Here is a 13793-nt window from a genome sequence, read left to right as displayed (position 1 = left end):
GGATTACTGTTTACTGGAGGTGAGTAGTACGGTGCCACTGTAGCAGGAGTGACCGGTGTGTTGTGGAGTCCCGCATGGGCTAGTCAATAGCTCCAAAATATGCTTTTATGCAAAGAATTTGGATATTTTGTTTTACACACTGGTTTAGATTCCACTTAAAACTGTTGGTCCAGTCCTGAATAGGCTATTTCAGCATGAAGTGAACTTAAATAGAAAATTAAAAAGCTGAAAGGTTTTTGCATGGAGATTAAAGGAAAAGAAAAATTTTCAATGCTTTCAACCCATTTTCATATAACTCAAAAGGTTGAAACTTCCTCATGCAGGAAGCATCCACTCTCTTTGTGAGTAGCTGCTTTGATGATTATCAAGTGTTAAGATTTAGAAACAAAATGGCAAGTATGCTTAAATTGAGTAGGGAGTTTAAATCGTATAAAGTCTAAATATTTGGGGATCATTGATAGGCTATGACCGCCTTTAGCCACTCACTTTAAGAGAAAGGGGATAGCTCTGAAGAGCAACGTCGAGACACAAACTGCAAGGGGACTAGCCCCGTGAAATAAGAACTCGGACATATATTTAAAAAAACTAGCAAGACTGAACAGGCAGGGTGCGAAAGGACATAAGGAATGTTCGTTACCTGAAGTTCCTTGGAAGTTCTTGCTTCGATGTGGTCTTACCCTGTAATAAAGACTGACGAAGGAGCGCTTCTCGGGGATCCTAAACTTTAAACTCACGTATACCGAGGTTCTAAATAATATTCTTCAACTTTCCAATTGTTCGTTCCTCCTTCTTAATTAACAATAACTCAGGAGCTCTCTCACGATAAGTGAATTGACGTTAATTGATAGCGTCCTTTGGCAACGGCAATTCTGAGGAAAAATGCTGATTCCTGATTTAATTTAATGCCAGCGGAGTTTTTCCAACTCCGCTGAAGGTTGCTGTCACGATGAGCTTTTTAAGAAGCTCTTTTTCAATGCTTCAGCGGGACCCTTTTTATAACGTGATTAGCTTATTTATGATGCCTGGGTCCTGGGTTCGATTCACGTCTGTGGCATGATACGAAATACACATACATGCTGGTGTCCATATATCACAACGTCTTATAAATACTTCAGAGAGGGATGTTTAAATATTATCTGGCAAATTTCTAATGCAGATCTCAACTGCCGGGTAGGAATTTGTTTTGAATATTAAACCTCACTTTACATACAGCAATCTGAATGAGCATGGTGTTGGACCACATGTAACACTGTGTGGTTTGAGGATTTCACCAATCGGAAGCTGTATTGTGCAGCCTGTCATGCTAAGATGCTGCTGTTTGGCTCATTCCCAAGCAACATGTGTCACCTGCGAATGATGGTTAGGTAAGCAAATTAATGTTGCGAACGTTTCTTCAGCGGTCTTTCCTTATTTTTGTCTGTAGTACTAGATAAATTACTATGTTCCTTGTTTTACATACACATTGTTATGAACCCTATACTATACGCAGTGACTTCGATTTTTTGCAAGGTAACACCAAAAATAATGATAGCTGCCATAGTGTTTATGAATGTGCATATTTGAAGCCATTGAATAATGCATATTTTCCATAAAATTGCGAATTGTGACTCTTGTGTTTTAGGTTTGAAAGTACAAAATGTACAATATTATGCATGTTTTGTAACATCTTATCCAACAGAAAACTATAATGCATTTAATACATGAAATAATTCAGCGCCATAAAATCACATGTAAATTTTTGTCTTCCCAAAGTTGTTTTTTTTTACTTTCTATCAGAATGCTTTGCATCACAGAGCAAAGTTGGGATTCTGATGGAAGACCATCGGTGTATGTCACAGAAGCATTTAGCGTTGACAAGCTTAGTGGCGTGATTTTGGCAGGAGCCAGTGGCCTCATGCGATCGTATTTGTGGATCACATGCCTATTCGTCACTGCGGAACAAATGGAAAATAGCTTCCTCAAAAATCAGTTTCAATGTATCAGACTGTCACAAACAGACACAATTTCAAATACATACTTGTTTAAGATACATAAAGCTATAACTTTAGACATATATTTGCAGGGAAATGTGCTAAAATAAAAATTCACTGACGAAACAATAACACTGAAAAATCAAAGTCCCTAATTATAGGCATGCTTTGTGGGAACTACTGAACATTGCTCATTACGGCTTTTGTCAATAACCTGGAAACAGGAACATTATAAAATGAAGATCAAATCATTACAGGGCATGGAAACAAACAACTGCAAAAGACTGATTGGAAAAATTTAGATGTATCTAACTTTATTTGCTAAGTTTCTGAAGCATTTGATTGAACAAGTCATTCCTGCACTTCTGGATCTCGTTGCTCTCCTTTTTGAGAGCATTGTTTTCCTGGATGGCCAGCCTTAACTTTTGAATCTCCTGCACTCTTGCTGCTGCTAGCTCCTCCATTTTTTTCCGATGGACATCAAGTTTCCGTCTTTTCGACATATGTCCATGTGAAGTGGAGCTTTTGCTGCTGGAGGGGGGAGTGGAGGAGGAGGAGGAAGAAGAAGAGGAGGAGGAAGGCACTGGCACCAATAATCCGGAGGAGGAGGAAGAAGAAGAGGAGGAGGAAGGCACTGGCACCAATAATCCGGAGGAGGAAGAGGAAGGCACTGGCAATGACCCCAAGGAACAAGTAGACATAGGAAGGCCACAGGAAGAGGCCAACGTAGGACCGAAATTTACTGTTCGATCTGTATCGAACAGTTCCAGGAATGTGCTGAAAAATTCCCAGCTTACATTTCCTCTCCCTGAAGCCTTCTTATTATCTAAAATTGTAGTGAAGGTCTTCTTCATATTACGAAATTTGCGGTTCAGCATGTCTTCTGTAACATCGTAACCTTTGCTACAGAAGACATCCCGCATTTCCCTCCACAACAAATTCTTTTTTACCTTGGGGTCTCTGAACTTACGTACCCTCTTCCTATACTCCTCCAGAAGCAGCTTCGTTGACTCCTGCTTCCATGTAAATGTGCCTAGAAAAAAAAAATTACCATTACTCTCTAGTTTATTAAATAAATTTTGATTTGGCATAGCAGTTAGTGCTACAAATAAAAGGGGGGTAGTTATTTACTTCTTTTAAAACAAGCTATTGTTCAACATTGAAAGTGCATCAAGTCTCTTAACACTGATATTGGACAAGGTATTATTTACAAGGAAATATTTTATTCAGAAAATTCAATATGTAAGAAAGGGATGGCCGATTTTTTTTTGTTCTGTGGCAATGAACTACTTTCACATGATATGACCTTTGGCCAATTAAAATATATGCATGGTCACTCTAAACAATATGCTGTGAATCAACTTTTATGCTTATTGCATTCATTACATTGTACTTTCCTTTTGTGTTTGCAAAACACATACGTTCACTGAAGTTTACACAATCTCTTTGTAATGAATCTACTAGACCTGAACTTTCTTGTGAAACCACATGTTCATTTGATATGCAATTTTTGTTAGATGCAAATACAAGTTTTTACTCGCTATGATCACTTACACTGCATTTCCTCCATTGCATTTTCCTCCAAGCTTGACAGCTCCAAGCTTCTGCCACCAGCTGAACCTGCCAGAAAAAAAAACAAAGGTATGTGATGTTTGAAAGTGAAACTGTCACTTTAAACAGTTCTGATTAGGGCTGAGCTGACACCACTTTCAACCAATGCTGACATTCTGATTCCCACCGATACCGATTTAAAATAACAAAGGTTTGTTATCGACAGTCATACTAACTGATCACATCACATTCCTTTATGGACATTAAGTAACTCCCAAGCTATTCTCATATAGCATTACACCACCTTAAAATGTCTTGTGACACTTCGTGTTTTATTTTATGTGGACTTCTCTCTAGACCCAGAGGATGCAAAGAAAAGTTTTTGAAATGTTGCAAGAATTTTAAAAGTGTTGTAGTCACATAAAAAATCGGTGGAATGTGTGCCTCCTTCAATTTCATGTAAACACTAATTCTTCATCTGTCTGAAGAACTCTGGGCAGCGTCCGAATTGGCAGCAGATGCCACCTAGAGCATTGTTCCACCAGTGGAATCTGCCTACCACCGTTGTTTAAATTGGCAAAAATACATGAAGTTGGAGGGAAGAGCTGGAAGGTGCATGCTTCAACTTGCTGTTGCCCTGCACTTGCAATGTTTACTTTGATGAAACAACATTTACTGAATAGACTATGTAAAACTCTGTGCTACTTGGACATTTTATCAATAACACTGTACGTAGAAAAATTGTAAAATAATAAATCACATGCCACATTTGTAATATGAGTACTAAATTGGTGGAAATCATTGTGATGTTTGCTTTCTGCTGTGTACGCCTGCACCCCAGATCGCTGTAGGTGATGATAGAGCTGACACCTGGTGGGGAAAGTGGCAACCGTACTTCAAGGGGACATGTAGATTCGAAGGACTAAATGGGAAGGAGTGCTTGTCAATTCGAACATGGCCCTGCAATCATCTGGCCCGGAAACAACCCAGCATGAGAGTAATGCTGGTATCAGAAACTTTCACCTTTCTTACTGCAAGAGTGTGCAAGCAGGAATTGGAAATGAATGCTTTATTTCATTTGCACATAACCTTTACATGTCCAAAAGAAGTTTGGTTGCAGCTTTTGATCTTGTCAATCATCTGGTTCCCACAAGGGTGGGGATTTGTTCAGCATTTCCCACATGTCACAAGGAAGGGTGAATGAACCTTTGAAAAGGAGCATGTTGCTCTTGGACAAGCTGCTAATGACTCAAAAACAATGGTATCAGTGGAAAATGTCAACGGATAGATCGGTATTGGCTCAGCCCTAGTTCTGACACGGTAACAGTTCCGATTGTTTTATGATTTCTCCTAGCACAAAGACTAATTATCATAGGATTTTGGAAACCATTGTCACACAAAATTTGAACCTTCTTTAAAGTAATGAGCAATGTTTGGACTCGAAAAAAGTTATTTATGTTCAAAAACAAAATTGATAATTACATTATGCACTTCTCATGGACAAGATATTCTCAGTCGAGAAGCGACAGTAAATATCGTAGAAGCGTGGGAATGAATGTAGATGTAAATCAGAACTTTAGTAGAATGCATTTAGGGACTTTATTTTAATGCTAAGGGAACCAAACCTAACCTGCCTAACCTAACCACGAAAGCATATATTGAACAAAACCTTAAGTAATCGCTAAAACTCCGCAGTATGTGTTAACAGACGTACATCGAAATCGAACCATGTAAAAATTGCATTCATAGAATGATGAAATCGCAATAAAACAAAAGGAACTTGGGCCCACACAGGTTCTTCAAATTTACTGTTTCCAAAATCACTTCTGACCAGAACATATTCTCCTGCACAGTGTATTATTGTTTTCATTCACTTTTGTTACAAGGTGGTGAGCATTTATGGTCTTTTATATTTGCACATCGTACAAACATACATGATGTTCCTTTGAAATACATTTGATACCACACTTAACCCAAGCCATTTATGCAAGCTTCTGGTTACTCATACACAATGTCATATGAGTTATGGAACCTACTAACAAGGTCACATAAATTTCTATCCAGTGCACACACTTTATTTAACCTACCTTGTAGGGAACTGTCAGTCACTCCTGTCAATTCAGCAGCTCCAGCACATCTCTTAAGGTATGCAGTTGCAAACTCAAAATCTGAAATGCAAATTTAATAACTGTTATCACTGGGTTACAAGGGGCATACATTAACATGCAGAAGTGATACAAACAACGTTTTATAAACATAGGAATGTGTTGTAATATGTAATTTGTTCAGGGTGAATTTTGTATTTCAACGAACAAAATGTTACCACACTATTTTTTTGCGTGACATACCATATTTATTAACACCAAGCATTTGGAAACTGACACGTTATTCACACAATTTTAAATTGTGTTGAAAGATAAATAATTCACACAACAGTATCCAGGCTCAAATCATCCTTGCATCTCATTGACACGTATACACGTGTGAGTGTATGAAGCCTCTATTGCCTATACACACTACACGGTTGTTTGTGTGAAAAAAATGCATGCACATATGTATGGGATGTATACATGCATAAGCCGTCTTTTCTACAGAAAAAAACTGAAAACTTGCCAAAAAATGTGATCCTTTTCAAGCAAGTATTATTTTATGTTTGTTTTGTAGCCGAGAAAAAATTCTGTACACAAAAGCAATAGAAATAAGGTTACACGAGCGCGCGTTTAAACAGGAATATACGACAATAGTATTTTACTAGTATTTATTATTAACTTTTTCACGATAATCATCTAAGTGATGGGAATATCCCTCACCCCCTGATTATCAAAAAACTCTCTTCTTAAACAGTGTATTTCTTGATATGGCGCACCAGTAAAAAATAATGTAATGTATTTCACACGGGAAATAGTCTCGATACGTGATGTAAATCTTCCTTGCAAAAGAAGCTGGACACACATGAAGGGACATAAATGACATCATTTATACCATCAATTCACAAATGATATCCATGCCCATACCGGGACTCGGGCCCGGGAACTTGTGTAGCGAGATCTCAAGTCGACCACTTAATACGCTCGGCCACAATATGGACACGTATTTGCATGAGCATGCTTAACAGTTTCGTAAAAACTTAATGTTGTGAACAGTGCCGGGTTCATAAATTATTTAACTGCAGTATTTGGTTGGTGATAACTCAGAGAATAAAGTGGCGGGAAAGATGCTACTATTTAAGTATACCGTATGCGCAGCCTGAAGGTGCACTTGGGCCAAATTATTTAAAAATTATTAAACTTAGAGATATATACTTTACTTACCTTTTTGCAATCGGTCGTGAATATCTTCAGACTCCGTTACTGAATACCTCAATCCATCGAATTCATATTCCACGCACCTAATTTCCGCCATCTTACTTGAAACTAGCAGACGTCAGACGAATATGTTGACCACAGGTAGCGAGAGATTTTTATGTTGAGTGAAGCCGCGGTCGCTCCGTCTCAACAACCAGGTAGCAAGCGCCTCCAGGATTCTTGCTACTCAACAATGTTGGGTTGCTGAGTGATCCTGGAGGCGCCCAATCACACTTCACAAAAAATACCCTGTCTCTGAAATATGTGAAACAGGTTGAGGCTAGTCTTTATTGAACTACCCACGTACAAACCCAAATTGGTGTGTATTTTATTAGAATAGCTATTTACAGGGCCACACACTCAGAAGATAATACTGAATTTGAACCCAAATCTAGCAGATTGGAAACATCACTTCCTTCTAGTAATTTTTACATTCTTTAAGTTTGATTGGAATCTTAATAATGCTGTCCCAGATCACAGTTGAATTTAAGATAATTTTATTCTTCATTCTGTGAAATCGGAAGATAAAATTAATATTGAAGTAGATGATACAGACTTAGGAATCCATGAATGTGTTGCATAATTCTAAAATCCTCTGTTCGATTACCAGTTGACATCTTCTCTTTCAAAAGCATGTGTTTGTGTGTGTTGTATTGTATTTTGTCTTCAATTTGAACACCATCTGAAGTTTCTGTGTAAAACATATTTTCAGATTCAAGTGCCTCACCCTCATCATCACAGATGGAATCTGCCCCTTTGCCCCCACTACTTAAGGTAGAACCTGACCTCATGACGTGTTCAGTAAAGAGCGAGTCCCAAGATATCCCTCTTCATGATGAGTCAAATGGAAGCACTTGGCAGCCATCATTATCATCACTTAATAAATCTGAACCAAAGGAGGAACTAATGAAAGTCGGCGAGCCAGGGGATGTTTCTGATAGCTACTTTCACGTATATTTGCATTCTGGTTCTGGGCTCAGTGAATTCTTGCCAGAGGATAAACAGTTTGGTGCTGTTCCATTCAACAGTAATGAGAGTGACACTGTTAATGTAGAGTCAGAAGATGTGAAGAGTGAAATCACAATTGAAAATGAATGTCCGGCTGCAGAGACAGACAGGTGAGTGCATGAAGTATTTTCAATGAGTACCACAATATCCTCATCAGGGGTAGAAAAATACAGGGCTCCCATTTGTCATAGTGCCTGAAAATTCTTACCAGCTGCCTGAATTTTCAATTCAGTTCTAAAATATATATATATATATATATATATATATATATATATATATATATATATATATATATATATATACACACACACACACAATATTTTGAGTTCGCTTACGGAAATATCCGTTACCTTTGTTTTAAAAAAATCAGTACAATATATTTTTTTAAAATTCTTATTTATTTTCTGTATCACGTGTAAAAGTAATCTGGAATAATTCACACATGCCATTATAAATTTTTGCACTGTTGACACAGTTAGAGCATCTGACTACCCCGTGTGGGAGAACCGGGATTTTTTCCACGAGCTCATGTGGCTCCAGCACCCACCAAGCATCGTATAAAGTGGGTACCTGGGGGGTAAAGGCAGCTCAGTGCATGGTGCTGATCACATCACCCCCACCTTTGGCCGTGATGAAGAAAGTGTGGGTCCCTAACTCCACACCCCCTATACACCTTCATGGAATGGTGCAATACACAGGGGAGCACTTTACCTTTTTTACCTTTACTGTTGCTAGAATGTAGAGTTGGCTGTACATTAGAATGTATTGCATTGTTATTCATGCTGTTACTTGTAGAACCTTCTTTAGGAAAACCACTCCTGCAAAAGAATAAATTACTTTCAATCCAATTTTTTATTAATTAATAAATTTAATGTTTTAAGATCATATTAAGATCGCTGGATTCCTGGCTTTTTTTCAACTACATTTGAAAAAGAAAAGCGGCTCTTGAGAAAATGGGGCTGGCGCCTGAATTGTTTTAAGTTTTTTATTCCCATGACTTTCGTCATTCTCTTTGAAAAATTTGCTCACCTTGAATGTACAGTTGTATTCAAAATTGGGAGTGAATTTACAATACTGGATGTATCTCCAATTGCTTTCAAATTCGGCTTACTAGTAATTGCAAAATAAGCCGAAATAAGTGGTTCTGTGAACAGAGTAAACACCATTGATTTATGAAGAAAACAACTATTTTTGGCGATGATTAGTGTTTAAAAACTATGTTCATGATGACCCTGAATTTTAACTATGATTGCCTAACCTAACCTAACCTTACAAACCAAACATTTTTTCTTTCTTTACGCAAGATGCCATTTTCTCACATGGAAATCAACAGTCTCACTTATTGCACAACACTTGAGCAACCTTCGCATGTCACTTGTTCATATCATCAAACATGGTTACCATATTAGTGTATGGACAATCAGAGCGGTAATTTCTGCCCGTTAGTTTGCAATTTGTAGATGTGACCGCCAAATTTTAACTGCAGATTCGTGATTACGAGGCCTGAATTTGTGAGTATGCCGAATTTGAAAGCAATCGGAGATACTCCGGTATTGTAAATTTATATCCAAAATTGCTTCTTATATATGTGAAGAGGCATTGAGTTCCATGCAAACAGCTATTAAACAATGAAGTATGGATTCCAAGTCCTCCTCCCTCCTATCTTTGAAAACAAAATATGGAATTGTAGCAAAATGTAGCGTGATGCTGGTGACCATCCATACCCTTGCAAGAAAGTGTAAAATTTTGCATTTTAGTTTTTGTTTTACATATTAACATTCTGTAGTTTTTGTTCACTAAGATGCATTACAAGAAAGTAGTGAATGTTATTATGTGGTAATATTTTGATGTCATTATATCTTATGTGATGTTTTATGCATATCGTGGATTACTTATTATGTGTTGTAATTTAGATTGTTGTTCTCACATGAGTGACCTTGCTGTGGTACGAATCCCATGCATCAGATTGTCTACATTGCTGATAGTAATTTTATGTTTGTTAGAAGTGTTAGATTTAATACTGTTAAAATTTTTACGTATTCAGGGTGGCGACAGACCTGGAAAACCTTGAAAACCGGGAAAAGTCATGGAATTTGAGGTGTCAAAAAAGTCAGGGAATTTCTTCTTCATTGACAATATTCTCCTGTAATGTTAATACTTTTCTGGCTCACTTCACCTTTTTTAATGTAGGTGCTTATGAAGGTTTTCTTACATCATCCTAGGGCTTCCCCTATGGCGCAGTGGTAGCGTCATTGCCTTGTAATCAAGGGGTCCCGGGTTCGATACCCGGTGGAGGCACAAGTGGTTCGGATCCCACTTTAAATTGTAGGTCCAGTCCCGATTAGCCTTACTGTGCATAAAGTGGACTTAAAACTCCAACTCAAACCAAACCACTCTTACATCATCCTGATGTATTACTGGTTTCGCACAAGTTAACATACGTTTACAATGACATTTCACTATTCTTAGATATCAAGAAGAATCCAACAAAACGGGATATATATTGAATACTATCACGAAAAAGTGAAACATAAATCTGCATTGGTGAACGTTATAAAGATTGGCAAGTGCTTGCTCCCAACCTCAAATTTACTGCAACACTAGTATTGCAATGAAATTCCTGTCTGTTTAAACTCGTGAGAGATGGTCATTAATCTCTCACTGAGTAAGGTTACTGTCCAATATTATGAAATAAAATACTTATAATAAATATGTAAATATTTTAATATCATATTTACTCGAATCATTCAATCATAATAGCAAATCACTTTCTTCAAGAATTGACTTTTCTCTGCCAGCCCTGCTAAATTTTCATTTTCTATCTACTGATTTATACGAGGGGTAGCCAGAAAGTAATTTCCAATTAGTAGAGACATTGATTTTTTGCAAACGCGAAAACCGAGAAAAATTGTAATTGCTGCGAAGTTGTGTTTATGAATGTGCAGTGATGTCTGGACACATATCGAAATAATGCGAATTTGACATAAAATGCAAATTGTTGGCATTTTTAGCGATTTTTTTAAAAAAATGTCCAAAAAAACAAAGAAAAATTCCATGAAATCCAACAGTCTTGACTTTTCTAGGTCATGTTTGTGTACATAGATCGTAAACGTTTTCCAACATTTTATTCAAGATTAACCTATAATGCTTACTAAACTTGGAATAATTCGAACAGCCACATTTAGTCATGTATTTCTCACTGTTTTTTCAACTTCTATGAAAACGATTTGCATCACAGAGCAAAGTGTAGGGGTTCTAACAGGATTGATTGATTGATTGATTTAGTTTATTTTACTTCGCGTTTTGTGCCTCTTGGCTAATTTGCGAAGATGGGGATGAGTGATGAAATGATGAAATTGATGAATGGACATTCACAAACAACCAAGCCCGACCGGGATTCGAACCCAGGACCCTTGGCGTCGCAGCGCGATGTGCTAACCATTCGGCCACAGGGTCGGGCGGTTCTAACAGGAGATCGAGTCACACAGGAGCCACATCTTCAGTATCTGTTGCACTGCGTGAGATGTGTTTTGAATTACCAAGCTAAGTGCCCACCATCGGCATTTGTCGAGCGAGATATAATGGAGCTGAGTCGTTAGTGCATCTGACTACCATGCGAGAGATCCGGGGTCGATCCCCTGCAGGGGAGAACCGGGATCCTTTCCACCTATTCAAACTGCTTCGGTGCCCACCCAGCGTCATATCAAGCGGGTACCTGGAGAAAACTTGGAGGGATAAAGGTAGCCAAGAGCATGGTGCTGAACACATCACCCCCAACTTCAGCCGTGATCAAGAAAGTGTGGGGCCCTAACTTCACACCCCTATACACCTTCATGGCAAAGTGCAGGGGAGCACTTTCCTTTTACTTTTAATTCCTCAAAAATCTGTTCCAACATAACAAACTGTCACGAACAATACGTAGACCATGTGACCTACAATTTAAAATAATAGTTTAAAAGCACAATGGAGCATTAAGTTTTGGTATATTTGGCAGGAAAATGTTCTAAAGCAAAAACGCAAATTTTGGGAAACGTAACACTAACAAGTCAAAAAAGATAATGCCAATTGTTGGTGCCATAATAGTATATCGGTATCTGTCACGTGAGATAGATTGATTTAATTTTTTTGGGTGCGTCGCCACTTATGGTCATTATACACCATTCAGTATATACAGGGAAAATTCCATTATCTAAAACCCTTACCTTAAAATTAAAAAGGGGGTATGGAAAATAACTTTCAAGATATCAAACTCTCATGAAGAGGCATAGGCCATGTGACTTACATTTTGAAATAGGAGTTTAAAAACACCATGAAGTTATAATTTCAGATATTTGCCAGAAAATGCGCTAAAATGAAAATTTGAATTTTGGGGAAAATAACAGCGAATAGTAAAAAATAAAAAATTAAAAAATACACCAGTTTGAAAAAAAATAACAAAAATCAAGGTCCCTACCGATTAGACCTACCGATAAAACAAGAATATCAGTTGTAATTTATTGCATTAGTAACAGTGAGTCCTAACCTAATTTTCAGCGTAATCACCACCGTTGTTCTGGCATTTGTTGTTGCATGGCACTAAATTTTGTATGCCCATGTCGCATGTGTCTGACAGCACTGTCTGGAACTATCTCTACCGCAGTGTAGCTGTCAAATCCTTGTCCTGCCAGAAACCTCTTCAGTTAAGCAAAGAGAAGAAAGTCTGTACATGCAAGGCCAGGGCTGTACAGGGATTGGTCCAATGATTGTATTCAGCTGTATAGGGTTGTGCACATTCGATTGGCCTTCGTGAATTGTCTGCACCATCATCTGACCATACTATCACTCACGACAGCCGATCTGCACACGTTACACGATTGCTGGTGGCTCTGTGCCAAATTCTGAGGATGCAAGAATCTGATTACTACAGGTAGGCTACACAGGGTGGTGACAGACCTGGAAAACCGGGAAAAGTCAGGGAATTTGAGGTGTCAAAAAAGTCAGGGAATTTTGTCCTCTTTTTTTTTTTTTTTGTGAAAGATATCGTTATATAACTGTACGGGAACAGGACAGCTTGTTCATAAGTTTCGGCCTCAACTTTTAGGCCCCTTTTATGCGCAACACAACCACGGCGCCTGAAACCAGTGATGGCAGGAGGGGGGAAGAGAGAGAAATTTCTCTAGCCTGGGGTTCTTGGCGGGAATTTTAAATTCGAACACTCTTTGCTGGAAAATTGTTATAACTCGGGCACTATGGGAGCAATCTACTTCGGATAACTTTTGTTTTGCAGCTAAAACATCAGCGCATGCAACCGTGTACAATTCAGAACACCGGACCGAGGAAGGGGGCTTTGTGGGGCACGTACCCCGAATTCGAATAGAAAAAACATAAAAAAATCTGGAGTTTGCTCCCTCTTCTCCCACTATTTTGGGGAGAAGGCGTGAACTTTAGTATTATTTTCAAAGAATGGACATTTCTCAAGAGAATGAAACATGGTTCATGTTCTTGGGTGCCATGCAAGTTGAATAATAAGCCAAAATGTGATTATTTTTTTACTAAAAATATGTAAATATGGAGAAACTAGTACTCACTTTTATCCGCGAAGCTGTTTTTTCTTCTTTTTCGATTAATTTCAGTGGCCACTGCCACCATCCTCGTTGGAACTTGCTGCGCTGTTGCTTGGCGTGCGTCTTTTGTTCGTAGTTCTCTGGCTGCCGTTAGGTGCGCTGCTAGGTGCGCTGTGCGTCTTGGTGCGTCGTCTGCTATTTCCGGGCGATAACTGCTGCAGTAGTGGAATCCAAGTATGGTGCGCTTGCCCGCTATCGATGTTTAGTTCGTGCGGGAAGTGCATTATGGCATGCGTTTCCTTGATTTTGGTGTCTATGAGCGTGTTGGCAGCCGGAATTTTTCAAAAAGTGATGACCAACAGTAAAACCAGGAAACC

At 38.4% G+C, this 13793-nt stretch overlaps 1 protein-coding gene across 1 annotated transcript in view; it reads left to right on the top strand.

Moving 5' to 3' along the window:
- Positions 1-7597: 7597 nt before the first annotated feature.
- LOC145981517 (uncharacterized) overlaps positions 7598-13793 on the top strand; it is a 65926-nt gene continuing 59730 nt past the window's right edge. Inside the window, exon 1 of the mRNA XM_083114813.1 lies at positions 7598-7983. Within this exon, the coding sequence (XP_082970939.1) occupies positions 7607-7983 (377 nt within the window). The 5' untranslated portion in view covers positions 7598-7606. The remainder of the gene's footprint in view (positions 7984-13793) is intronic.

Source organism: Lepisma saccharinum, chromosome 29, assembly GCF_977018435.1.
Source record: "Lepisma saccharinum chromosome 29, izLepSacc3.1, whole genome shotgun sequence".
Classification (NCBI taxonomy): Eukaryota; Metazoa; Arthropoda; class Insecta; order Zygentoma; family Lepismatidae; genus Lepisma; species Lepisma saccharinum.
This window is presented reverse-complemented; position numbering and strand designations above follow the sequence as displayed.